At 44.1% G+C, this 27,980-nt stretch overlaps 2 protein-coding genes and 2 long non-coding RNA genes across 8 annotated transcripts in view; 2 read left to right on the top strand and 2 right to left on the bottom strand.

Moving 5' to 3' along the window:
• Positions 1-9: 9 nt before the first annotated feature.
• MCFD2 (multiple coagulation factor deficiency 2, ER cargo receptor complex subunit) lies at positions 10-10,240 on the bottom strand. Of its 2 annotated transcripts, none has more exons than XM_039887231.1 (4): positions 10,127-10,240; positions 3,802-3,962; positions 2,898-3,057; positions 10-1,483 (listed from the first exon to the last, which is right to left on the bottom strand). In XM_039887231.1, exons 1-4 carry the CDS (start codon positions 10,223-10,225, stop codon positions 1,352-1,354), a joined length of 552 nt encoding a protein of 183 aa, XP_039743165.1. In that variant the 5' UTR covers positions 10,226-10,240; the 3' UTR covers positions 10-1,351. The 2 variants fall into 2 exon arrangements, with proteins under 2 accessions (XP_039743165.1, XP_039743166.1); XM_039887232.1 differs by lacking the exon at positions 10,127-10,240 and adding an exon at positions 9,357-9,457.
• On the top strand, positions 9,445-24,792 carry LOC120621678 (uncharacterized). Of its 2 annotated transcripts, XR_005658240.1 has the most exons (3): positions 9,445-9,722; positions 22,674-22,956; positions 24,609-24,792. It is a non-coding gene; the product is annotated as an uncharacterized LOC120621678 (long non-coding RNA). The 2 variants fall into 2 exon arrangements; XR_005658239.1 differs by lacking the exon at positions 24,609-24,792 and having other exon boundaries at positions 22,674-23,340.
• On the bottom strand, positions 10,261-26,679 carry LOC120621677 (uncharacterized). 2 transcript variants are annotated; one of them, XR_005658238.1, is made up of 5 exons: positions 26,541-26,679; positions 21,183-21,287; positions 14,272-15,734; positions 13,878-14,073; positions 10,261-13,684 (listed from the first exon to the last, which is right to left on the bottom strand). It is a non-coding gene; the product is annotated as an uncharacterized LOC120621677 (long non-coding RNA). The 2 variants fall into 2 exon arrangements; XR_005658237.1 differs by having other exon boundaries at positions 10,261-14,073.
• The window catches only part of TTC7A (tetratricopeptide repeat domain 7A), a 109,163-nt gene continuing 107,349 nt past the window's right edge, over positions 26,167-27,980 (top strand). The window contains exon 1 of one of the 2 annotated variants that reach the window (XM_039887227.1): positions 26,167-26,694. In XM_039887227.1, coding sequence (XP_039743161.1) covers positions 26,511-26,694 — 184 coding nt within the window. In that variant the 5' untranslated portion in view covers positions 26,167-26,510. The remainder of the gene's footprint in view (positions 26,695-27,980) is intronic. The other variant, XM_039887229.1, reaches the window with a different exon arrangement.

Below are 27,980 nucleotides of genomic sequence, written 5' to 3'. Positions count from 1 at the left end.
TGCTCTTTGTTTTGTTTCATCAGTTTTATTGGTCATTTATCTAGAATTCAATTTATAAATCTTTGAAAATAACTAGCTTTTATAAGAATAGTTTACAATTCAGCTCTGACTACACAAATACTTGACACAGGAAAACATTTTTACAAATACATATGTTTTCTTATAAGAATACTTTAATAAAGAAATGTCTCTATACAACTTACAGCAAATTTTATGCATTTTTTCCTCATTCAATCATCACCTCAGGTTTTCTGTCAGAGAAATGTCCATCACATCCAATAACCAAATTACAATTTGCTACTGCTTCTCATTTTCAACTACTATTGAGGTTCATACTGTTAAAGTTTTTAGAATTCTTTTTCTAATCATTCCTAATTGTGTATTTAGGCTAAAAGAGGTAATTTTAAAAACATTCCTTCTAAATATAACTTATAGCAGGTGAATGATCTTTTCACTTCTCACTTAGGCTAGAGCAGCTAGTAGTTTTACCCCTGCTGTATCAAGCAGAAAAGATAAACCCTTACATTCCTAACAGTTTCTAAACTGCAAAAACAAAACTCTAGAAATAAGAGTTAAATACAAATATTAGGAAAGCTAAAACATTTGCTATTGATTAGAGAATACTTTTAAATTCAAGGTCTCTCCCAGGTTGAAGAAGACATGAAAGAAATAAAGTATTAAGGATGTGGCAGTAGTTCTATAAAATACTGAAAAACTGAAAAAGGTCAATCAGTTAGGTCAGTGGTATATCATAGCCAAAGCACCAAAGATACAGACTCATGGCTAGCTGAACTCAATATCTGACAGCTGTCTTATGCTGTGGCTTTGAAATAGCCTAATCGGTACTCACTTGCCCAAAGCAAGCAATCATTTAGGCCAGGGAAACTTTAACAGAACACTGACCATGTTTACCTGAAGAGATGGGACCCGCAAGGGGAAACATTTGGCATTCATTACATTCCTTCACTGTTACTGAAAAGTGTGTCCACTTGGCAAAGCCTGTCTTACTTTTCAAGTAGCATGAATTAAAACCAAGAGACTAGCAGTATTCCACAGTCATGTTCCTGAGTACTCAGCTCCAATTATACAAGATTCTTAAAAAGATTCTTTAATGAAGCCCTTGTGCAACAGGAGGTGTAACAGTACGTGAGAACTACAACATGTCCCATTTCTCTTCTCTAATTTCTCTTGATTTCTCTTTCTCACCCCAGTGTAACAATTGCTACAGGTTCTTGCCAAAATACTTCGGCAGTAGTTGGAAATGAGTCATTTTGCATTACCAAACGAACGTGTTCAATCACATTATAACAGGTCACATTTGCATAATAACTAGGAGATGGCCAAATAATGTCTACTGCAGTGATTTTGCAAACTCAGCATAGTCGATGTATCCATCATTGTTCTTGTCGTCGTCCCTCAAAACACCATCTATTAAGTTAATCAGTTCCTCTTCACTCATTGGTGGTGCCTGTTCATTCCCTTCCTGCAAAATATAAATTAAACACTGATGAGTTGCACATTTTACTGGAAGTGCTTAGCTAAATTTCCAAAATGTCCAAGCTGTTATGTGTCCAATAACTCCTTCAATGTAATATGTGGCTACTCCTAGGACTCCACAAACCATATATCAGATACAGAGCCAATTCATAATAATCCAATTTAGAAATTATATTCACCAGTTAAAAGAAAGAAGCGATCAAAGTAGGCCCTTGCTTATTTATTTTGAAAATGACTTTTCATCTTTTTCTAATGACAAAAGCCATACATGGTCACTGTAGAAGGCTAGGTCTGGCTTACACAGAATTATGTGTTTCATAGATTCCATGACCCACACAAGAAAATGTCACAGCCCAGGCCCTTCCGAGGGTCAGCTCTGGGCACAATCTGCCCTGATAAAGTAGAATCAGCCTGCACTGGACAACATTTTGGCGTCAGAACAAGAGGGGGAAGGCACTGCCGGCCAGTAGAACCTGTTGATCTTTGAAGTGAAGGTGCTTCTCCGGCTCCAGAGGCAGGTGCAGCAGGGCTTCCCGTGTCAAGTGCTAAGCTAATGCTGTTCGTGTGCCCGACTGACTCTTCCTTCCGCACCTCTCCCTCGTCCACCCTCTCCTCTCCTGTCGCCACCACCACCCTCGCCTGCCACAATGCTGAATCCCAGCTCCTCTCCCTGAGGCCAGTCTCTTGTCACATCCATCAGTCAGCCTCCCACAGCCAAGGATCTTCCTGTACAGAGCTGTTAGCGTGCTCCACTGCTTTCAAAGCAAGACCTCCTCTCCCGGGCAGACCTCCTCTCCCGGGCAGCCGATGTGATCACACCGACCTCACCAGCTCTGCCTCTCCTCCTCTACACTGCAGTGTAGCAGAGCAGGACAGACACAAGATCTGGAAACAAAGGATCTCGATGTCAGTTTCCTCACCTCTAAAATCAGGGTAACGACAAGCTCTGGCCCTGCCTACTCACAGGCTGTTGCAAAGATCAAATGAGATCTCTAACCTACTTGAAAGTGCTCTGTAAACTGCTTTGTTCAGAGTACTGAACTCAATTACTGCTGAGTCCCTCAATCCCAATTCTCCATTCCTCTCAAATAAATAACTTGTTCCCTGCTCTGCATTTTGAATGTGATCTGTCTTTTAGGCACTGGTTCTCAAACTCCGTGTGCAGCAGAACTGCCTGTAGCACTTGTTAAAGACACAAGGCCCAGGGGCTTCTGCCTTAGCAGGTCACCCTTTGCAACAAGGACCACTGAACAGGAAGAGACAGAACAAAGCGGTGAGCAGAAAAAGGAGAAGCAGCAATATCACTGCACAAGGACAGCACGAGTCATCAAGACTGGGGACTGAATTATCAAAGGGAGGCCTTTCTGAGATGCTGCCCACTGCGCCGTAGCCTGACCTACCTCCTTATGGACATGAGTGATGGCTGTAGAGAGTTCTAGGCCGTCAAGCAAATTATTGCCGTCATAGTCATGCATTTTGAAATAATGGAGCTGCAGTTCTTGTGGGGACATCTCCGCCTCTGGTTTGTTGATGACACCTTCTAGATGTTCCATGATATGCCTAAAAACCAATAGTTACACTCAGACCACTTGGCAGCGACAGTGAGATCATACTGAAACCTTAAGGACTCTGAAAAGTTTAAGATCTGAAACTTTATCCACCCCAGAAAAAAATACAGAAACGGTGGCAGGCCACACTCAAGGATGATATAGGCAAGGCCACAAAAGGAGCAGGGAAAATAAATCCAACAGTGTATCTGTTATGCTGGCAAGATTACACAGTGTTTTTTTTCCTCTTTATTATTAGAATGTTGTTATGACAATTTTTGAAGCTATCAATTAAAAAAAAGAACTTTTTGAAAATAATTCAAGGATAACAGAGTATAATGTGTAAGGCTAGCTGGCCCATGACAAAAGTCACAACAAATGATTCAATGCTTGAATGTACCAATAAAAAAATAAAAAGGTCCTGTCAGAGTCAAAAAACCTCAGCTCTATTCTGAATTCTGCCAGTACTACTGTGTGTGCATGTGTGCATGCGTGCATCTGTCTGTTTGTGGTGAAAGACAGAATGAATCTAGGAAAGTAATTTATCCCGTTAGGGCCTCAAGATCCTCCATCTGTGATATGATGATGAAAAAGGAGTACCTGAATCACATGTGGCTCTAAGGAATAAATATCATCCTTGAAAAATGTCAAGGAGTAAAAACAGTAGAAGGAAAAGAAGACCGAGGGAACCACTGCAGCTGGCTGCAGCTATGGAGAAGGAAAGACCCCTGGCCCACAGCCCTGGCTGAATACGTACTCTTGGTCGTGCACTGTGTTCTTATCCAGGCCCACGCTGCCAGGATGGGAGGAGCTGGCCCCAGGCTCATGGGCCTTGGCACCTGGGGCAGAAAAGGCCCAGAGTAGGCCCCACAGGAAGGGGGTTCTGAGCAGCTGCAGAGATCTCATGGTCACCGGTACCTGGGAGGTGGGGAACATAGAAGATGAAGGTGCGAATACCAGAGCGAAGGCTCCTTCAAGACTCGACACAGTATACTCATGGGAAACCCAATGAAGGAGCAAGGTTAGGGAAGAGAATACGTCCAACTGGGCCAGAGGCCAACTCTGCCACTAGACCACAGGATGACCTTGGGTATTCCAGGTCCCCACCACTCACATGAGTGGATCCACGACATCTCCTGTAGCACCTTCAGGATGCCAAGCAACTCACTGACAGCTTAAAGGGATTTGAAGATCAGTCCTTCCTACAAGAAGCTTACAGTCTGGTGAGAGAAATGTTTCCTGCTGAGAGCGCTAATAAGGGCAGGAAGTGAGGTGTACTAAAGAAGATAGACCTTATGAGAGTTCGCAGAAGGCAATTTCCTCTGGGTGAGGCAAAAATCAGAGAAGGCTGACAGATGTGGGGACAAGTCAGCTGGGCCTGAACAGATGGGTGTGCTGTGGATGTGCAGGGACTGAAGGACTAAAGGAATGGTGCAAGCAGAGTGGGAAAGAAACTCCAAGTGGTGTAGTCGGGCTGGAGCCCAGAGAGTATGAAGTAGGCAGGACAGTGGACAACAGGCTGCAGAGGTTGACCAAGCAACACTGGGCATGAATTTGCATGGTAGGCCAAGGGGATTGAAGTTTCCTAAAGATAAATGAGGAGCTAATGAATGGGAGATGAGGTTGGAGCTTGGTTTCTGAATGGCTCATCTGGCAGCAGGGAAGGTATTTTGTGGAGCAAGGGCAGATGAGAAAAAGGATAAGGTGGGTCAGTTCAAGGCCAGCACAGAGAAGAGGACATTAACCCCTGCCTCGCTCATCTCCCAGGGCTGTGACAGAGGCAAGTAACTTAACTACTGTAAAAGAGCATTGGGACAGAGAGAAACATAGAAATTAGGATTCCATCAAATACTCCTGCAGTTTGGCTAGACCTGGAACTGTAGTCAACAACAAGAAGACACAGTCAGCTACACAGCAAGCTCCCTGAGGGCAGGAGTGCTTTGTTCCCATCAGTATTCCCCACCAAGGCTCAGGCAGGCCTTTACTAACTGATGGTTAAACTGAATGTTCTGGTCCTTCCTGGGGCTTATGGACCGACCTTTAAAAGGAAAGGGAAGGACAGCCAGGAGGCCTCCACTCCAACACCAGGAAAAGCCCTGACTTAAGCATTCACTTCCTAAAAGGCAGCAAAGATCCTGCTGGATAACAAGGACCAGTGATTTCTAAGGGGACAACTATAGCCACAGCTCCAAGCCTATAACAGTAAAAAGAAAGCAAAGGGTACAGGTTATCCCCTTACACACACTACACAGAATTCAGCTCCAAAGCTGCCATCAACTCACCACCTCTACTCCCTGTACCTAAACTGGGAAGCAGACGTTTTGCGGCCCCCTCAACCAACCTAAAAGGCTCTGCAGAGCAGGACCCTGGGAGAATGCCAAACCCACTTTGCCTAACAGCTTTATCACCTTCCATAGTCCCCTCCCTAAGGGAACAACAGTCACTGGGATATATAATTTTTAGGGTGCAAAAAGCAGCGGGTAGTCTTACTACTGAACAGGGATATCCTAATGCAATCTGTCATACTTAATAACAGGAAAAGATGTTCATTACATATCAAACAAAAAAGAACAGGCTGCAAAAGTTTGTAAAAAATAATTCACGGTGAATATACAACTCAATATGTATATGCCTTACTGCTGAATTGTACACCTGAAACTTACTGGATTTCGTTAACCAATGTCACCATAATAAAAACAAACAAACAAATAAAAGCTTAAAAAATAAAATATAAAAAAGAAAAAATTCACTTTTGTAAAAAAGAACGTATGTGTATTTCACACACACATCAACTGAAAACAAAGATTAACTTCTGAGTCATGAGATTAGGAGTGATTTTGATTTTTCTTTTTACTTTTCTAATGCTTCTAAAAGTTCTACTATAAACATGTTTTTTTCCTTACAAATATGTATTTCATGTAATTTGTCCCATAATTTTGTTCCAATGCTATATGATGGAATAAAAAAGGGGCTTCCAGTTCTCAGCTCAAGAAAATAATTCACGAATAAAAACTACACTTCCAATTTTACCAAATAAAAATGTCCAGACACTGATGAGGCTACTGCCACTGCACCTGGCACCAGAGAACAAGATTTCAAGCTACTCTCAGCAATGACGGTCCAGGCCAGAGCAGAACAGCTTGTTCTGTCCACACATCTTAGAGTTCTGGGACAGGGAGGACCAGAAAGAAAAACCGGTTCCTTCCAAGGCTTTCAGACTATACATGGGAGAGGTCTGTTTCTCCAGCAAGCCTTCTTCAATTCTGAGTCTGGCTTAGGCATTCTTCCCATATGGTCCCGAGTGCTTCCCTTCAGAGGGTCCTGTTAAACTGAGCATAAAACTTTTGCGGGGGAGATACCTATCAGATAGTTGAGCTGAGTGATCACTGAACCCATGGCACCATTTTCTATAAGTGCATTGTTGGAAGCTTAGTATATCAAAGTGGTGCGGGTGGGAGGAGTCTCTTCTAGGAACACCGAAAAGCAACCAAGTGACTGGCAGTACAGCAACTATGGGTCCAAATGATCCTTTCTTCCAGGGAGGCAGAATAAAGGCCAAGAACCATTGCTACTGAACATATCCCGTCTAGGTTTGCTATTGCAGGTTTCTCGCTAGAGGCATACCTCATTAGACTACACTTCACTTTACTGCGTTTCATCAACACTGAGCCAAGATCCTCTACCAGCAGAAAGATTACGACTCCCTGAAGGCTCATATTTTTTAGCAATAAAGTATTTTTACTTAAATTATATGTATATATTTTTTAGACACAATGCTATTGCACACTTAATAGACTACAGTATAGTATAAACATAACTTTTATATGCACTGGGAAACTAAAAAATTTGCATAACTCACTTTATTGCCATATTTGCTTTATTCTGGTGGCCTGGAACCAAACCCGTAAGAAAACTTGCATTAGAACACAACAAAAGCCAAATCTACAAAGGAAAAATATTGCCTCCAAGTGCTGCAACGAAAACAGGGAATCTCACTGCCACCTAACACTTTAAACTGTCACATTCAAAAAGAAACATAAGCAACTCCCTTCAGTCCAAAGAATAGGTTGCATCACCCACACTCCAACTACTTAGCCCCAGACCATGACCTAAACAGCCGGGCAGATAAACTCCAGGAGTTCCTGACCTCGCTGGCCTTCTTTGAGAAACTGTAAAGGATAGGCTTCAGAAAAACCAAAAGGAGGAGAGATTTCTGAAAGAGACTTCCGAACACAACCCATGTTTGAGACATCCTTCACAAGGAGAAGCCTCAGTCCTGGGAGCGAAGCACTGGACCATCGTCAGTACCTGGGCTATAACAGAGCTCCCCTTACTCTCACTGCTCCAGCGGCCTCTTCCAGTTCCAGAGCATTTGCTTTGCTGGTTCTATCTTTCTGTCCTCACTCTTCCTTCCAGGCCCAGTTTAAATATCATCTCCGGATTCTTCCAGCCAAGATCGATTGTTCCCTCTTCTGATCTCAGTCTGCAGTCTCTCACACTATTGTTCTCCTTTTCTGTTTTTCTTTTCCTCCCTCTCTGAGGGCTGGGAACCAACTTATCTTCTCTGTCTCTCCCTTAACCTAGTGAATTTAACACAAAGTGCTAAGCTGACCTAAAGATCGCACACCTTCACGTCTGAATCAGGGCAGTGGGTCTTCTCCCTAGGTGTGTTGTTCCCTATCACAAAAGATCTGGCCTAAGCTGGAAAAATAACTTCCCTTTGGAGCCTTCCCACCAGTGATTTGGCCTGGCCCACCCTTCCCTCCCCTTATGTAGTTTGTCCTATCAGCTCAGAAGAGTTTAGAGCCAGCCTTCCTCCCTAAGACCGCAGCAGCTGTTAGCAGCTTTTTTCTCATGCCAAGGGCCCTCAGTTAAGAAGTCAGACTCAAAGCAGCCACATTCATCAACATCCAGACATTCTGTACCCAGAGTCAATGCCAAAGAAAACCCCGATCAGTACTTCCCCATTTAAAACTTTCACGGGCCTGAAATGAAGACGAGAAAATAACCAAGTTCTTAGGCCAAAGAAACCTCTATTTGGGATAGAGGTTGCGAACTGGTTCTGAAAGAGCAGGTATTTAATAACTTGATCTATTTGTTCATTTAGGGAGCCCAAGGAGCTGTCGTGCTCCACTTATACATTTAACTAACATACTCTTTCCTAACAGCCTGGTGCTGCTCAAGGTACAAAGGATAGGGCTGTGACCCAGACAGATACCTCTCACACAGCTTACAGCCTGGTAGAAAAGAGAAACTAGTAAATAGACACCTGTGGGGTACCATGAAGCCAAACCCACACTTAGAGTAATGCGTTAAAAATGAGGATTTTTACAACTAAAGGACAGCATTTCAGCCAGAGGTAACATAATGTAACAGACACTTAAGCCTAGAAAGAACTTGGTCAAATCCAAGAACTAAAAAAGGTTCACTATATGGTTCAAGGCACAGCATAGTAGAGATGGATGAACTAGAGTAAAAGAGGGCAGGTCATGAAGGGGCTTACAAATCCTGTTTGAGCTTGGAAGAGCAATGGGAATCCACTCTAAGGGTAGAAACAAGATGGGGGGAGGGGTCTGGTGACGTGATCAGATTTGTGTTTTAAGATCATTACTCTGGCTTTCCAGTATACAACGAACTACAGAGGATCAAGAAAGGATGCAGGGGACCAATCGGGACGCTACTTGAGGTAGTCCAGGGGAGAGATGAACGCTGACTGAACTTGCTTGGAGCAGAGTTTAGGAGTGGAAAAGTGGATGTATACAAGAGAGATCTGTGATGGATTCGATGTGGGATTCGACGCCCAGGTTCTGGCTTGGGCCCTGAGTAGATGGCGCTGCTATGCTCAGGTAGGGAATACAAGAGAAAAGTTAGCTTCCCACTCTCCAGGCACAGCCTTGCCAAGCTCGCCCTGCCAGACACGACCAGTTTGTGGTCTCCTCTAGGGTGAGACAGGGGTCAGGGACGGGGGTACCAGCGGCAGACGGAGTGACGCCCCATCGCCAGTCCTCCCGGAGGGCGGAGATCTGCCTGGCCGGGCCCAACTGGCTTCAAAGCCCTCGGAGGCTTCTGTCCCGGGAGACAGGCTCTGCTCCTGGCCGGCTAAGGTTCCCGAAGCAGCTCGGGGGCCGAGACCCCCACCTAGGCCGCTCCTGCCTCTCAACCCGAGCTCGAGGCCCCGAGCCCCCAGAAGGGCGAAGAGATCGCGGCCTGCCGCGGACCCCTGAGCGCCGCCGCCTGGACCTCCACCCCCAGGGTCGAGCTCGGGCCTCCCCAGCCGCAGCCTGCGCCTGCGCTGCTTCCGGGTTCACTCACCCTCGCTGCCCGAAACTGCTAAGCCGCCTTCCCCAGACGCGAAGCCTTCCAGTGTCGCTCTCCCAAGCCCGCGACCCCCGCTTTTCCCGGCCCCGCCCCTCCCCGCCCCGCCGTGCGCACGCGCGCTTTCTGCCCGCCCATTGGCGCCACGAGACCCCGCCCCTGTTCGGCGCCCGGCAGTGTGTACGGCTCCAGTGATTCCACGTGTAACGGGCTCCGGCCCAACAAGGGCTGGGCACACAGTTCTTCTGCTTGTCTTCCCGAAGGTGACACTCGGTTCCAGCCTGGGTCGGACCACCTGAACCCCCAGGGGCCCTGGCGGTTGCTAGGCAACCCCGGAAACCCCCGCTAACGGAGTCCGGCCTGGTACGTAGGCTTGCGAAAACGGTTTGGGCGGAAGACAAAGCTAGCTTCCAGCTCCGCCTCCGTCTCCACTTTTACTGGTGTCGCGGTTTCTCCAACGGCAAATTGGAAAGAATGATAATAGGAATCTTAATTCCTGTCCTAATGAAACCACTAGAAGACGCTGGAGCCGGCCCTCAATCCCATGATTCTGATCGGCCTATTTCCAGATTCTGCTTTCTTGGTTCCACAAGCGGTATCATCTGCAATACACTTGTGGAGGAGTCCCACCAAGACTTACTTTATGGGTGGCCCAGTTCAAACACCACCTTACCCGTGCAGTTCGTGAAACCAGCTGCTATCTCAATAGACGGCAAGCATTTTAAAAAACAAAAACAGAAAACAGGCCCATGAACCTGCCCTTATACCTTTCCTGCTGTACAAGATTGTCGTGCAGTTTGTTGACCATACGAGTAAATGAATGTAGAGCTGTCATTTTTTAAATTCCATCTCCCATTTGTCTCCATAAAGATATATAATCATTTTTCATATGAGCCTGGATCCAAAGAGGGAGACGGGAAAAAAAATGGTTAAGTAAGGAGATGGTGTCAGAACTCTACCTGTAGTCAGCTTTAGCAGATCAATGTCTTGAAAGTTAGACAAGACAAATGCCATTACGGTGACTCATTCCTTCTCTCTCCTTCACCTGAGTTTGAAATCTGTCAACCCTATCCCAGAGAAAAGTCCTAGGATCCCAAAGTCCCTGAATAAACCCTATTAATTCAAGATTCCAGCCTTGCATCTGCCATCCATCCATTCTTCCATTTGCTCATTTATTCAAGAATTCAGTAACACTTCTCGAGTATCTCCTATGTACTGGGCACTGTGCTCAGAGTTACTAGAGATACAAATACAAATAAGACATGGTCTCATCAAGAAGCTCAGTGTCTGACAGATGGAGAAAAATAATCTGTTTAACCAATGCTTCCACTTTTTCTGTAGATCTTATCCTTTTCTCTCTTAAATCACCAATCGCTCTCTCTCTCTCTAATAAACCCTATCATCATGTAACCTTGCCCTCTGGTTTCTTCTCCCCCAAACTACTGAAACTGCCATCTCCATGCAAATCCAGCAGCACTTTTTCATTGTTTTTACTTGCCCTCTTAGTATTATTCATCACAGCCAACCACTCCCACTTTGAAACACTTTCTTCTGTTTCTGACACCATGCACTCCTCCTACCTCATGGCTATTCTTTCTTGGATTCTTTTCACTGACTTCTCATCTTCTGCTCAAACTATAAATGTCAAAGTGCCCAGGGTTCTATCCTGAGTCCCCTTCTCTTCCTATGCACTCTCCTTATATTTCATCTAGTCTATGGTTTTAGGTGTCATTTATAAGCAGATGACTCCAAAATTTATCTCTCTCATAATAACCTCTACCTGTAAGTCCTGACTCCCCTACATAACAGCCTACTTGACATCTCCACATGAAAGTCTAACTGGCATCTCAAACTTGATTTGGTCTCCCAAAATACTAAGTTTCACCCCTAAATGTATACTTCTCTGTTTTGTCCATATTAGTGAAAGTCACTGCCATCCATTTTAGTTGTTCAAGCCAAAATTCTGAGAATTATTTTCCCCTCTTGAGCTTTATTGAGGTATAACTGACATCCAAGAATCCATCCTCTGCTACTTGGACTACTGTAAGAGATTCCTAAACAACCTCCCTGCTTCCATTCTTGCCCCATTCTCATTCATGAGTGAGATGATACATTTGTTTAAGCCATTTATAGTTGCGTATTCTATAACTTGTAGCTGAACCCATTCCTAACAGGCAAATAAATCATTTGGTACCAGAAATAGGACAGTAAAAACAGACACTAAAATGTGTAATTGGCTAACTAAAGGTTAAGGTAGCCAGTGGTGAAGATTCTATTCCAAATTGGAAAGTTGGTGACCAACCTGATAAGCAGTACTGTAACCATCTACCTGTTGTCACTTACTGGACTTGGATACAAACCACATGCTGACAAAAGTGTGTTATAGAAGAAATCTCAGGAACAATATAGAACATTAGTGTATGTTTTTTGTTTGTTTTGTTTTTAGTAGACTCCAGCAAAGTCCTTCAAGAGAGTGGCAAATCTAGATTAGAGATAACTGATTTGAAAGCAGAGATCAAATAAGGCCTTAGTAAAAGAGGAACTCCTTACCTACAGCTTACAATCTAAATTGTCGGAGCCTCACAAGTTGGAGCTTTGCTGGGCTTAAAATAAACAATTTTCTTTGTATACCCAAGCTGAAGCCAGCACACATGGAGACAGGGAGAAGGCACTTTATCAGGAAATAAGATGAGGCCCTATGAGTGGCATCTTTACCTGCAGCTGTTGTTTCAAATTCCCTTAATTGCCATTGAATACACAAAGGCCAACCTCTAGAAAACTTAAATATTCTAATACTTGGTGGTAGGCCGGTTTCCATTTTCAACCCCCTTCTCTCTTGTCTGTCTCCACAATAAAGGCTAAAAAATGTTCATCTCTTTTGCAGCTAGATGGCCATGTGACTCAATTCTGGGCAATGAAACAAGGGGCACTTGGGAAATCTTTTGCTTTTCTGATAAAAGAGACAAAGTGACTGGTGCAGACATTTCCCCTTTTTCCAGCCCTGAATGGGGGATGTACCACCTCAGCTGTCATCCTCAACCATGAAGAGAAGTGGGGGAGTTTCAGAAAGGCTGCCCCAGTGCCTTGGGGCTGCTGAACCAGCACCTGCTTACCTCCAGATATCCTGTTTTGTGAGGAGGACTATTATTTGTTTAAGCCACTCAAAAACAGTTACTTGTAGTCCAAAGCATTTTTAAGTGATACAGAGGTCAAGCAGGTATGCACTCAAATGTGAACTGAAATTTATCAGTGTGAAGTCACTGGGGGCTCAAAGGGCAGTTTATGTGGAGTGCTGGGCAGCAGGTCGATAAGCCCTGAGTACAGCAAGTATGAGCAAGTCTTTCAAGCACTGGCTGTGAAGGGAAAGGAAAGTAGCTAGAGGGGACACAGGATCCAGGAAAAGTTGTCTTTAAGATGGAGGACCTTGCATACGTTTAAATTCTTTGGGGAATGAACCAGCAAAAATGAGATTGAGGAAGCCGTAGAGTGGACAAAACTGAAAGAATAAGGTTATTGAGGAGACAGGAGAGATGCAAAAGACACAAAGCCCAGATGGGGTTTAGCTTGAAATTTGGGAGGCATGACTATTTTCTGAGAGTGCCATGATTGGGGAGGGGCAGGGAGATTGAGTGGGTCAAAGTTTGAAATCATCATTGTGTAACTGGGAAAGCAAGCTGCCTAGGGGAAAAAGAAGACTCTGCCCTGTGTTGAAATTAGAGATTGTTCATTTATACGGTATAGTCTACATAATAATTTGATTATATACAATGGTTAACGTACATTTCTAGAGTTTTAAAAGTTTCTGCATCTAAATTACACATGAACATGGCTAGAAAAAATAGAACAGAAAGTTGTTTAATAAAAAACCAAGTTCCTCTCTCTTAATCATCATCTCTCACCCCTCTTGCTAGCTGTGTTTAGGACCACACCAGGGATGAGTGGGGGATGGATCAGAGAGTGGTAAGGGCATAAGTAAGTTCTGACTTGACTGGTACAATAAGTTGGCTCTTCCTCCTCTCCTCTCCATTGGACTAACATTTAATGTTGATTCACTCGCAGTACTTTTGTGTGGCTCCCCTGTTGGAGTCCTCACTGCAGTTCCTTTGATATGGCAGCACCTCTTTCTGAAGGCTGCTGGCCCTCTCTCAATATCTGGTTTCTCCTGGCACTCTAGGAGACACTCTCTCGGGTAGAATCCCCTTAAAAAGGATCCGAAGCTGGTTCAAGAGCTCATGAGTTGGGTTGGGTTTAAGCCAGGATAGTGTTCCCACTTTCCTGGGGTGTTTTCCAGGGATCAACAAACCTTCTGGGGCCCAATATGAGACCTAAACAATGGAGAAGCAATACTGAGGGTGATAACCAGGCAGATGGGTTTAAGAGCATCCTCAAGGAGTCCCTTGATCTCCAATGTGGTTCAGTGAAAGGAGGCAAGAATTCCCAAGCCCTCCAAGGGGGCCAGGTATGAGAGCAAAGCACCCTAGATGAGACCCGGTGGTTGAGAATGCAAAGTAGATCTACCTGACAATGAGAGGCCATGGCAGGACTCTGGACATTAGTAGCATGCAGAAAGCAAAGGCTGTGTCTTGTCCTGGGCCTATTTGCCTTCAGAGCCATTCCACACTCTTCCCTTATTGTGTTCTGCATCAGAAGGGGGCTGACTCCAGTGGATTGCGTTTCCCAGCCTCTCATGACATCTGGCTTCCTGCTTGCTCACCTAATAGAAGTCACCAGCAAGGGATCAAAGGATGGAAGGAAGAGCGAGCCTGCTTCTACTGGCAGGGGAGACTCAAGGAATTTCAGACTGATTGAAATCCACCTAGATTCCCCCATTCTAATTCTCAAGGTCCCATGTTCTTAGTTTATGCCATAACTTTCTCATAAGAGACATGATTTGTTTATAAATTCATTTTACCTTGTGATATAGGTTCTCACAATATCCAGCACTGCAACTGGATTTTAGCTATTTATGTTCAGCAGCTCCAAGAGAAAAGAGACTGTTTAAGACACAGAGGCTCCAACTGTGGTTTGAGACAAGAATTTAAAATTCAGAGTTGGTGATTTAAAAAATTTTTTAAAGCTCTCTTATGTTTAAAGCCATGAGAACTAGCCAGCCAGTCTACCTTACACCCTTTCTGTTCTTTCCTCGTTCCCATCACGATGGACTATCACTGTGCATATGGAGCATGAGTATTCAGAGGGAACGTGAAGATGTTCCAAGGGGCGCCAGTGGTTTGAGAGATTGCTTTGCGGGTCCTCTATTTTCATATGCACGCTTTGCTAAAATTGACCTGCCTGACAAGGATGTGCCTTAGAACATCACACCACTCAGCTCTTTCACGTTTGTGTTCCCTCCTCACCTTTAAGGGGACCTTAAATCCTGAATCTTTCTAAGATGATTGTCCCAGGGGATAAAAAACTCAAGGTAACCATAAAAAGCTCAAGGTTCAAAATACTGATGTCACTAAAATCTAAATCTTGCTTTCATCATGGCACTGGGGAAGGGCCTCGTATTTCTACCTCTTTTATTCATATTTCTGAAAAGGATGAAACATGGTGCTAAAAAGTTGGAATTTTGGCTTCTATTGGGATGTTCTGAATTCGGATATATTGTGGTGTAAATGATGACCATTGTACTTAATGACCTCACTTCTTCTACGTCTATCATCAAAGATCATTATCAGTCCTGATGAAAAGTCCCACGACTATTGCTATCATAAACTTCTAAAAATATATACCTTCCCCTTAACAAGTCAAATACATTAGCATTTCTTAATATCTCTTTTGCCTCCTTCTTCATAAGCATGCTGTCTTTGTTTGCAATTTTTGACGTTAGTTATTTTGAATAAACATTCTCTTCTTCAGTCTTAGCCTTTTTCATTTCAAAAGCAATAAATTTATCAAAATATTTGATCACTGATATCTCATATCTCTTGAAGGTTCTCCTGGATTTGTTTCTCTTACTTGAACACTTCCGTTAAAGGTGTTTTCACTGTGGAATTTTGTGTGCACCTGAGAACATTATTCTTATTCTTTCTCAATGAAATGAAAATTTGGCTGTATATAAAACTTCAGAGTTCTTTTCCTTCAGTATTTAAAGAAAGAAAGAAATATGATTATAAGGAAAGCTATATGATCATCTAAAAAGGTAGGGGGAAAGGGGCATTTAACAAAACTCAATACTAGTTCATGATAAAAACTTTCTGCAAACTAGGAATAGAAGGGTCATCTCTCAAGCTGATAAAGGATACCTACTAAAAACCCACAGGTGATGTTCTTGGAGTGGAAGACCGAATACTTTTCCCAAACATCAGGAACAAAGCAAGGATGATGTCCACCTTCAACACCTATTTACCATTGTTTCAGAACTTTAAGCCACTGCAGAAAAAGATGCAAAAGGCACACATATTGGAAAGGAAAAAGTAAAACAGTCTTTATTCACAGTCTTTATTCATACACATAGAAAATTCTAAAGAAACTACAAAAAACCTACTAGAACTGTAAAGTAAATTTAGCAAGGCCACAGGCTACAGGTCAATATACAATAATCAATAGTATTTCTATATATTAACAATGAACACATGAAAATGAGATTTTTAAAATATTACACTAGCAGTTCAAAACATAAAATACTTAGAGATAAGTCTAATTATTTTAAGCATGCTTTTTTCATAATCTGGTAATTCTATTATCTCTATTATTGTGGTCTAGTCCTGCCATTGTTTCTATTCTTCTGACTGTCAAAGCATAACTCAGAGACATTTAGTTATCTGCATGCAAATGATATATACTCACTTATTTTATAGAGAATAGTCATTAGGCTATTGTCACCAAAAGGGGACTTATAAGTCAGAAGAAAAAAACTAAAAATACTCTGAGAACAGTAAGTTTTTGGATTTTTTTGGTTTGCTGTTGGGGTGAGGGGCAGCTAATTGATCAGCTGGTGTCCAGCAAAGAGTCTAGTCTGTGCGGTGTGCTCTCTAACAGGCTGGCTAGGGTAAGCGAAGGAAGCAATTTCAGTTACTGACACATTCTTCTGATGACCTGGAGATTTTAACTGGGGAATATTCATGATGGGCTGACAGCCCTTTGAGAGTTCTAACTTTATGCGAAAGTCTACTTGTGTCCATTTAAACTCAAAGTCCTTGGTTCTTAAAACCAGTAACCCCCTAGGGAAGCCTCTATATCAACACATTTAACACTCCCTCTCCTATCCACCCCCCAATTTTTTGACTGCTGAGAATTTTTCCTTTCTTATGAGCTTAGCTTTCCAAATTAACAAATGAAGCAGGAGTAAATACATTTATGAAACATTCATATTCATGAATAAAAACATTCTAGAATATAGTGAATATATTTTGATTTAGCATATAAGAGAATAATATCTGAAAGATTACTTTAAATAGAAATATTCCATGTAGTATTCCTAAAAATACCTTCATAGTCATTGTGTATTTTCAAAAGTACTCCAAGCTTTGAGTAAATTTCACATTTGGCAGACTGGAGAGAGCTTGGATATTGAAATAATTGATCCTTTCATGAATTGGCCCTTAGGGATCTGGGCTGCTTCTATTCAGCTTTCAGTATTTTTTTAAAGTACAGGTCAGTTCAGTACATTATACTTGTTTTTGTTTTGTATAAAATGCCTGCTCAGAACAAATTAACTTGATTATATCACCTATATAAGGTGACTTTTCTCCTGCCTTCTCAAAAACTTCCCACAATTATGGTTTATTCTTCTCTAAACAACATTAATAATTGTTTTCTACCCAACATCTAACACAGTTTAATAACAATAAATGAAAGGATAGATAAGTGAATGAATCAGTTAACCAGTTTTAAAAGAATGGTAAAATTTTTAAATTTTATTTTTATGTGACACCTGTTGGCCTATATCTGAAATTCTGACTATTATAAATATACTAAAGATTGCAATGACAGAAATATAAAAGAGAAGTGGCAAGAGAAGCATTTTAAAATGTATTAGGTATTGCACCTCTTTCAAAAAAAAGCATTGCAGGAATTGAGTATTGAAAAGAGCTGAACTTTGGACACAGACAATGTTAAAATTGAGTTCAGAGATGAAACAACATTAATTCTTAGGCAAGGAAGGCTTCACTGAGTAGGTGAGAGTTGAGCTGGAGCACCTGGGTATTTAGTTGTGAAACTGGGATATTTAGAGGCCATTAGCTAAACAAACACAATAATCTATTCACATTATGAAAGTCTCTTCATATAGGAGGCATTTTCTATGATGATCGTTTCTGCCTTTCTAATAAGATTTAATTTACAAAACTTCAATTGACATGTCACCTTTCAGCACCATAGCCACTCCACGAACAGAGGTAGTTACTCGTTCTGGAGTTTTCCTGGCCACAATGCTTACTTCAAGAACTAGTTCAAACCTGCTGCTTAGTCATCAATTGGTTCATTATTCTTTGTAAGTGATTAAGATAAATTTTCTCAGGATCTATGGTATACTCAAGGAACACTCTTCACATGGAGAAAAGGAATATCTTAAAATTAAAAGGAACTTCTTTTCACAGAACATTCTTTTTCAGAAAAAAAGTAAAAGTTTGAATGATAAAAACTGATCTCTCTGAAAGAATATTATGTTTTCAGAGCTGCCTTATAGTCAAAGAACCATCCAGAATGTTTATATGAACTTCTCTATACTGATAGATGGCTCATCCTCTACAGTTTGGAGGTAGAGTGGAGGACGAGGAAGATATAGCAGATCAATTTTAGATGCCATCCTAGGAGTTTATTACCAGAATTACCAAGAGGATTTTAATAAACAACTTTCTCCCATCCAAGTTTAAGGACAGAATTAATTACAAAATGCTATTGTGTACTCTGTCTTATTTTTCTTGCAATGGCCATATAAACTTGCTCCTATCTGCTCAAATGTTTTAAGAAAAGCTCAAATACCCTTTACCCTTCATAATCAAAACCTTTCCTCTGACCTTCTTAGAGGTTTGGAAAGCCCAATTGAGAGAGTGTATTCAGAAGCATCTATGATTGACACTTGCTCACTGTGATGGATGCAAACAACATCTGCATAACAGCAGGTACTACAAACAGGATAAGTGTGGGGCTGAGGCAGAGCAGAAGGCTCTGCAGCCCTCCAGTGGACTGGGCAGCAAGGGCTGGGCAGCCCTGGGCTTTCAGAGTCAGGTAGGGTGGCTGCAGCTCCATGATTGCAGCCCCAGTTCAGGAGGCAGCCAGCAGCACCTCCCTGGGAGAGGTCCCTGTGGCGAGAGAACGGGCTCCTCTGTTCTATTTTCCTCTCTCTGTTTTATGATAATATTTTATGTACTTTCCTTTAATTATGTTATTTTTCAAAACAAAAAATGTTTTTTACAAATATAGAAAAGAAACAAAGATGCGAAAAGTGGATAGAGCAAGGCTATGGTTTAAGGCTCAAAATTGCTATAATCACTGAGGGGCAGACACTCAGGTAGCCTTAGGAGTGGGGGTGCTTAAAGTCAGACCAGCTAAGGTGAGCTGAAAAGGCTCCAAGTGCCTGGTGGGTTGGGCTGATTTCTCTCCCCCGGGATGGTAGTATCTGAGCAGAGAAACAGAACTGGCCAAAGCTGAGAAAAAGTGTGGGCCCCCACTCTTGGGAGAAGACCGTTGTAGTAGTCCTACAAGATGACATAGATGCCACCAAAGAGAAGCAGGAGTCACCTGAAACCCCAGGAAACAGAAGGAAGTGGAATGATGGGAGGGAGGTCAGTGCATGGAGGGAGGTGCTGGTATTTTAACCATGAAGTGGGAAGGTAGAGATAGGAGGCATCCCAGAGCTCTCATCTCCCAGGCTTGGGATAACCTTTAACATTTTAGGAGTCTAAAATTAATGTAATAAATAATTACTAAGTACCTACTATGCATAAGGACAAAGAATTCATGGCTTTGAACACAGCCTTTGTAGGGCCTTATCCCTTGCCTAATTATTACCCCCAGTTTTTTTCTGGCAGCTGTCAAAGGGAAAGACTGACCACATAGCCAGACCCTGGCAGCATTTTCATGTCAACATTCCAGGAGGGCTGGCTCAGCTGTATGGTCCACAGTACTGACAATTCAGTAAGACATGAGACCCCACGGTCCAGAAATTCTATGAGCCAATGATCGTAGTAATAAGTAAAAGCTGATTTCTTACCGTGGGTAACATGATTACAGAAGTTTAGGAAGACAGTTTGTTATTCTGCTCTACATCACATACGCTAGTGATCTAAGTAGATGAAAGGGCTGTTGACCATGAAAAAAAGATTTTTTCCTCATTAGGCCATCTCTACCTCTGGATGACCGCACTACTCACGGCCATTTATACTGTGGCAACCAGTATAAATAAAAGTGATTTGACAGGAGCAAGAGGATGTTGTAATAATCGCACATAATACATCTTTGAGTCACTACACAGGAACAACCAAAGCTATCTACACCCAAACAGCTTACTGTTGACACTGACATGACTTCACTATTTCAGGCAACTCTTGCTCAGGATGATAAAAATTGTAACTGACTTTTATTTTTTGCAAAAATTTCTAGAAGAAACCATTTAAATGAACTTTTCAACTTTTTAAGAGATCACATCAAACCACTTTTATTCTCCAAGACTCTTTGAAACCCTTGCCTCAAAACCCTCATCTTGCCCTGCCCAACAATTCTCAGCTATTGTTCATGAGTCTTTCCAGTCCTAATTAAGCCCCCTCATAGGAAGAGCTGCCTTACAATACACCCTAACACTTCATAAATTTCCCAACTTTGCCTCCCCATTCCAGATGCTACTTATGGTTCAGCAAAGTAGCGTTCTCCCTTCCTATGATGAGAACAAACTCAGCTTTGCATTATCACAAAGTTGTTTTGAAGATATTTTGGGGGAGTCAGCATTCAATTATTGAGGCCCACTGAGATCCAACTGAGACCTCCCACCCCTGTGGCCCTATGACCCCTGACTCCTCTGAGGTCTTCAAGTCCCTCAGGGTCTTTTAGACCACACTAAGCTTGCACTGGGAGCAAGTTCCAATTTCTTTTTTTAATTGTTCTTTTTATTGAGCTCCCCAAATACTGAGTCTATTTTGTCTCCTAGAAATAAGGAACCCTTTTTAGGAATCCTTTGATTTTCTGACCATATTTGAAAGTCTTTTCCCCTCGGTGGGTATCTGCCTTATTAGTAACAAGGCTGCTACTCATCATTGTCTAGCCTGGTCACTTACTGTTGTGCATCTACAGGAGGAAAGTTTATGATGAAGAGGACAGGTGGGTCCTAATAAGTCTGTTTCTAAGCTGACCCAGGGACAAAGTTTGTATTTGGCCACTATCAACATCTTATGAGAACCTTCCTCATAGACTCAATTCATGTCTTCCTGCGGCCCAACTTCTGCTTCTTATGTGTATTTATGCTGTAGCCCAAATTTGCGCACTTATCTTTCTAAATGGCATCATTTCGTCAAGGATAATTTAGAATTTACAGTGGCCACTACAAGAAGTGTTTAATATGAACAAAGCTATTCACCTGAGAAGTGCCTTAGAATGAAAAGAAAACACAATCCCAAACAACTAACGGTCTTCATTTTTTATTAGCACAAGGAAGCATCTAAAAGAAACTGGATTCCGAAATTATTTCCTTAACAGATTCTTTGGCCAAAGAAAAACAAAAATGTGAACAACTAAAATTACCTGTCTTGTAGATCCCCCTGAATCACAACTAAAACCTATTATTCCTCTTCCTCCATCCTGTGTTCCTCCATCTCCTGCTGCCCCATCTCTCCATCTGACCTCCCCTTCCCTCCTGGCCAGCCAGATACACCAAACTTCACTTACCTCTTTAAGGTAGACCTCCTTCTGCACAGAGAAATCCTCTTATGGTGAATTTTAAGCTCTGGTTTCGTTGTCAGCTGAAAGCCATTGTCAAAGACTTTCCAAGGCCTAGACAGGACAAAGAACATTGCAGAGGAATTTAGGAATAGTTTGAGGGGCATATAGTCCAGAGCAGCCAGATATGTACCAATTAGTTCATATGTTAGTAGGAATCTCAAATGCGAAAAGTGCAATGAAAAAGTCAGAAGAGTTAGACCCCTACTGGTGACTTAATAGACTTTGAATTGCATAGGAAACCAGAGGGGTTTAGAAAAGCTGTAGCTGTTGGTCAAAGTCTTTGGGAGGCTTCTATCTTTCCTATGAAAATATATTGTGCTCTGATTCAGTTCTTCCAGCCCAAAAAGGAGAAGTCTGATGGAGACTTCGAGAATAGTTTCTTTAATACCGAGGGACAGGATTAGAGAGTAAATCCTGAAGCCGACTTGACCGTGGCTCTCCCTCTTATCTTTTTGTGAATGGCCTTAAAACAGAAATAAGGGATGTAATATGCAAGGAAAAAAGAGAATGGAATAGCCCCATGCCCAAACCTCCAAAAGCTTGAAAGCTGTATTTTGAAAGAGCTCTGGAGCTAATAAACTCAAGGATAAAGAACAAAAAAAGTTATTAATGAAGATGTTCAATTTCTCATTCTACTCTTAAACACTTCTCTAAAAATTAAAGGACAACCTTACAACTTTTTGATTGCAATGGGCACAATATCAACCTTAAACCCGAGCACTATTACACCACCTTTTCTTTGGAGTCAACAAACTGCTCCAGTCATGCATCTATGGAATAATCCTCACCACACCTTCTCCAGGCCCCAGAGCTCAACTGTCAGCCTTGAATCTTAACCAAGGAATATCCTTTTCTCCTTTGTGACACTACACTCATTAACTTAATAGCAAGAGATTTACTGTGTGAATGCTCTCCCAATGGTCTCTTCCTTCCAGCCCTCAGATGACCTCTCTATTCGTAGTGAGGTCCTGGTTAATTTGGATACTGACTTACCAGTACTTTTGTGTAGATCAAGCACAGATAGAGGCTCTCTTGTGGGCAAACAGTTCTAGTGATATTCTACAGGAGCTAAACCCATCAAAATTCAGACAGACTCGTCTAAACCTCTACGCAAACTTGTACAATAGCTTCTAAAACAAAGGACAAAGAACTAAAACTAATAATCAAAAGCCTTAAAGAGAAAGTAGTAGTCTTCATATCTCGACAAAGTCCTTGTAACACTCATTGTCTCACTGAGAAACCCACTGGGCAGAATATAGATGTAATTAGGTCCTCAGGGCCATAAATAAATTATTCACTCTCTGCTTCTTTAGAATCAAACTCAAACACTATTTTATCTTCAAGGCTTAAAGAGACTGTTTTACATCTGTAGAACTATGTTGTACTTTCTTTGGTGTCTCTTTAAATCTAAAGTTAATAATTGTTTGTCCTCTCCAGGGAGAATTGACAACATGCCTGGACCGCTAATGACTTTACTGAGGTGCCTTCTACTTTTCACAAGACCTCCACCAGGGCCTCAAGAGCTTTAAATCGCTCTGTGATTCTATTCCTATCCAACATGTGGACGATCTTTTATATTCCAAAAATGAGGTGATTCATCTAAGAGCGATTCATCTATCTACTTACTCTTTTAGCTCAGAAAAAAAAAAGGCATATGGATTCCATAGTTAACGATTTGTCAAAGGAAAGTGGACGACCTGACAAGATTTATCCCATGGAGGTAATTTTCTTACTCCCAACAACCGGTGGTACAAAAGTTTCCCCACCAAGAATGAGGATTCCTAGGTCTCTTTGGCCACTGCAGGCAGTGCGTTCCCCACTCCTCTGCAAGTCCCATGCCTTTGACTAATCCAAGTCCTTGGTAACCAAACCTTTTCTCTGGGAACCCAAACCTGAACAGGTTTTTTTGTGAGTCCAAATGAGCTCTTCCATACCCTCCCATTCCAGGCCTAACTAGATATCATAAACCTGTCAACCTATAATTATAGGAGAGATTTCAGCAAGCCCTTTAACTTCATGAAAATCAAGACCAATAGATTACTTCAACAAGGCCTAGAAATTAGAAGCAAAAAAAAAAAAAAAAAAAAAAAATCCCTTTTATTTAGTAAAGGACCGTTAATTAAAGTTTAAAAAAAAGTTACATGCACTTTAATTCAGCGGTCCCCAACCTTTTTGGCACCAGGGACTGGTGCTCCTATGAGAATCTAATGCCTGACTATCTGAGGTGGAGCTGAGGTGGTGATCTAGCGCTGGGGAGCAGCTGCAAATACAGATGAAGCTTCACTTGCTCACTGTCACTCACCTGCTGTGCAGCCCCGTTCCTAACAGGCCACAGACCTGTACCAGTCCGCGGCCCAGGGTTTGGGGATCCCTGCTTTAATTGTTCTTAAACTTTTTTTGTAAAATGTTTCACACATTGCCAGCATTTTTATGGAAGCTTGAAGGGAAAAAATTGCTCTGTGAACTTTTGTCTTACTAAAGCAAATAAAGATTTTTTAAAAAAAGACCAATAGCTTAGCTTACCACAGCCTCTCTCCTGATCCAGTGGCAAGAGCCTCCCAGCTGGGGCAGTGCTAAACTAGTAGAATCTTCTGGCGGCTTGGTTTTAGGGTCCCCTTTAAACCAGATGATGGTTCCTCATGCTATACCATCTTTGTTACCCTGTGAATTTCTCGGCAAGTTGATTTACCTCCTCTGAACTTCATTACTTCCCTCTGATATGCTACTAAAGTCATCAAGGCAATGCTCCCCGTCTCTCCAGTGAGCAATGAACTCAGCTTCGCCTGATCAGCAAGTTCTTGGGTAGTATTTTCGAGCTATTAAATGACAACAGTCTTTATCAAAATTTGTTCTAAACTCTCATCTGAGAGATTTCAGATTATTAAAAAATAAAAACAACCGCCACACTTTATTTATGCCAAATATTTATTGGCAAATATTACTGATACAATCATGGTGTTTTTTTGCTCTTGTTCCTACAGTCTCTTAGTCCCCTAAAAAATGCTGGTCGCTAGTGGACTGGGCTCTTGTCCGCTGGAAAAGAGCAGCGAAGGGGCATGTGTTCCGCAGTGTTGAGGAGCAGGAGCTCCTCATAAGTTGTAACAATCATACTAGGCAGGGTTTTCACTGGCAAGGGGTGTTCCTCCCCACCACCACCCATGCACACAAAAATACTGGAGCACTCATCGAAGAACAAGCAGCCATTCCCCTTCAGTTAGTTCCCTGGAGTCCTGAGTAACCTGGGGGCAGGGCTGGCAAAAGATGGAAAAGGGAGGGAGGAGGGGAGGTTTGCTTATTTCCGTAAGGATTGCCTCCCTCTTATCAACTCTGCTTTTCTTTCCCTGCTCCTGGGCTGACTCTGGGGAATGCCAGACCTGGGGCAAACCACAGGGTGTTCTCAGGCCACCCTCACCCAAAGGACATGCACAAGTCACTCTCCTAGTGAAATCCAGTTCTGGTGACCAGCAAGGACAACCAAAGGGTAACTAACTAAAAGCCAGCTACAAGAGTTGAGAAGGAGTGTGTGTAAATTAAATAAACTGTCTCTAAATTCTAACTGCCAGAGCTGTCCCAATTTTCCTTCTTCTATCTCCTGGCCTCTGGTAGTTCAGTACAGACCCCAGGTGCTCAGAGCAGCACCAAAGGTCAGGAAATCCTGCCCTCCAAGCAAAGAGTGGAGCTGCATTTGGAACCTGTGAAGGAGGGTATTTGCGGAGGAGTTGGGGTGGAGTGGGGGGCAGGAAGACTGCCTTCAACAGATAAAGCGCTGAGGCTGCAGAGCGAAGGGCCCAGTGGAACTAAGCACCAGGAACCTGGGCTCTGCCTGACAAAAACTTTCCGTCACAGTTATCCAGAAGCAGAAGCAACAAGTCTCCTAACACTGAAAGTGATCAAGCTCTCTACCGTGTTCAAGCTCTCTACCGAAATCAAGGGTCAGATAGTGATGAAAACCTCCATGTGGGGAAGGCAGACACCTAACTCTTAAGAGTCTGTACTTAAAAGCTTGCACTGACTGTTTTCTGGAGTCTTCAGTCTGTGCCATGCAATATGTCACTTAAATACAGGGTTTTTTGTTTTGTTTTGGTCTTGCTGTGATTTCTTGTGTAATGGCCTCTATCCTTACTTTAAACCGAGGTCGCCCTGGAGGTGGGGCCACCATAACCAGTCTCTGCTCCCTTCCTCCAGCGCACCATGTAATCTTTTGAACTTCTCAGTACCCGACTGTGCCCTGCCAAAGGCCTTGCACATCTTTGATCACTCTTTAGACACCAGAATTAAGAAATAAATAAATACCAAGTTGGAAAAAGAGCTTAAAACCTTTAAGAAATCCAGGACAACAGGATTCCGCAGAGGACAGGCCAGCTGGTTAGTGCAGGGGAATCAAGTCGGAAAGAGGAACTCCGCGGTTTAAAAAAAAAGAAAAGAAAAGAAAAAATCTGTCAGAGCAGAGGCGTCCAGAGCCGAGAGGCTCCGAACCTGCCTGTGTTCTCTCGCTTACCCCGGGGTTGGCGCGCAAGGCCCGCACGTCCCAGCAGGGCTGGCCCCGGGCTGCGACCGGCCGCCGGGCAGGGTCGCTCTCGGAGTTGGGGGCGCTGAGCCCGCCAGCCTCTCTCCGGATTTGTGACGTGCCGGGGGCAGCAGTAATGACGGGGCCACCACATAAAGCTAGGACGTCGGGGCTGGGGTCTCCCAGGCCAAGAGCCCCGATGGGACGGGGAGGGGGTGGGGAGCGAGGCGCCCCCCCGGCGCTGGGGCTCCGTGCAACATTAAAGTGAGCGCCGAGTCCGCCGCGGCGGCGGCGGCGGGGATCTGGCGCCGGGCCGGCCGCCAGCGCCCCTCGCGCGCCGGGCTGCTGTGGCCGAGCTGGCCGCCCGCGCGCCGGGCACGCCGGTGCCGCGCCACGCCCCCACGGGGGAGGAGCAGCGGCCAGGGGCGGGTCCGCAGCTGGCGGCGCTCGGGCCCAGGGCGGGGGCTGTGGCAGCAGCTGCAGCAGCGGCGGCGGCAGCAGCGCCAAGAGCTGTTGCAGCAGAGGCGGAGGCTGCTCCTGGACGCGTCCGGGCCGCGCAGCCGGAGCCCCAGCCCGGAGGCGCCAGGCGGTGCACTGGGTGCTGCTGCTGCCCGCCCGCCTCCGCCTGGGCCCCCGCTGCCACCTGGGCCCTGGCCGCCGCCCGCGCCACCGTCGACCCCGCCCGCCTGTGCACCCCAGCCGGGACGCCGCCCCCGACCCGGTCTCCACTTCTCGGCCGCACCTCCCATGACAGCGCCCGCTCGAAGATGGCTGCGAAGGGCGCGCACGGCTCCCACCTGAAGATAGAAAGCGAGCTGGAGCGCTGCCGCGCCGAGGGCCACTGGGACCGCATGCCTGAGCTGGTCCGGCATATGCAGACGCTGGTCGTGCCCAGCGGCGGAGGCAGCCGACGAGCTGTCCCGAGCGCCGTGTTCACCTCCCGGGACACCGGTGAGTGAGGAAAGGGGCTGGTTCACAAGCTTGGAGCGCGCGAAACGCGCCGCCTCCTCCAGGAAGCGCGCCCCGACTGCCCCCGGCCGGCGACGGCCGCCTTCGGTATTACTCTTCCTGTAGTGCTGGTCTTAGGAGCAGCCAGGGTAGTTAGGAAGGGTCTGCCCCAAGAGAAAGATCTTGCAGGTTGGGTGCTTTGGGGGAGAGAGATAAACGGCTTTTGCTTTCTGCCCTTTAGGATCATGTGGGCAACTCCGTCTACCGTGAAATGGTGGTATCCGCACGTGTCAGATCAGGGCTTGGGCTGGACTCTTGCACCGTCCCTTCACCCCCTCACCTCACACCCAGGTTTTTAAACTACATGGGGTAAAGGCTGTCTGGCTCTGTTTGCCCTCCCCCTCTCTCCCTCAAGTGAAGTTGACAGCGGAGCTCTGTCCACAAAAGACGTGGTCAATGAGCACCAAGTTAGGGCGGTGAAGTGTGAGAGGCGTGATAGCCTTCAGTTTCCTCATTTGTGGCGAGACGGAGGACCCATCTAGCCCTGGTAGTTGGTGTCTTTAGCTGTAGGGCTGGTTTGGCTGGGCTGGGCTCTTGTGCTGGAGCAGGAAAGCACCCTGATGTGGCATTGGGGGAACACCCCTCTTGGGTCTTCAACCTCAAATCCTGTTCCTGGTGCCTTCAGCTCAGCCTAGAATGCCATCCCTGAGCCCTCTGTTTCTGCACAGCCACTTCAGAGCCCTATGGAAGGAGGTGGGGAGTAAATAAATACAGATATAAAGTTTTAAAGACTGCCTGTGAAAGGCCTGTAGGGGAGAAGGAATGATAATAGTAATAGGAATAGTTAACCCTTATCTAGCACTCACCGTGTGCCATTGTCCTAAGCTCTTTAATCAACTCCTTAATTCTCCCCCAACAATCCAATAAAGCAAGTACTCTCGCGTGCCCCACTTACAGATAAAGACACTGAGGCAAGGAGAAGTTAAGTAACTTGATCATCCAGCCAATAAGTGGTGGAATTAGGATTTGAATGCAGGTTTCTGAATATATCCTTTTAACCACTTTCTCTTCTCAAAGGTATACAGCATAAAATCCTAGCTTGAAAAGTTGTCAAAATGGATGAGGAGGCAAGGAGGTATCAGAGGGCAATTGTGTGTTAGATTGTGGAACTCAGAGAAAGAGGAGAGTATTTCAGGAAGTATGTGTACTGATCTCAGGCTGGTGCTGGGAAGGGCAGAGTGTATCTGCCCAATGAGGAGGAAAAACAGAAGGACACTGAAGGGGCCTAG

This window comes from Pteropus medius, unplaced genomic scaffold (assembly GCF_902729225.1).
Source record: "Pteropus medius unplaced genomic scaffold, Ma_sr-lr_union100, whole genome shotgun sequence".
Classification (NCBI taxonomy): Eukaryota; Metazoa; Chordata; class Mammalia; order Chiroptera; family Pteropodidae; genus Pteropus; species Pteropus medius.
The sequence above is the reverse complement of the archived record's forward strand: the minus strand, read 5'-3'. Positions and strand labels throughout refer to the sequence as shown.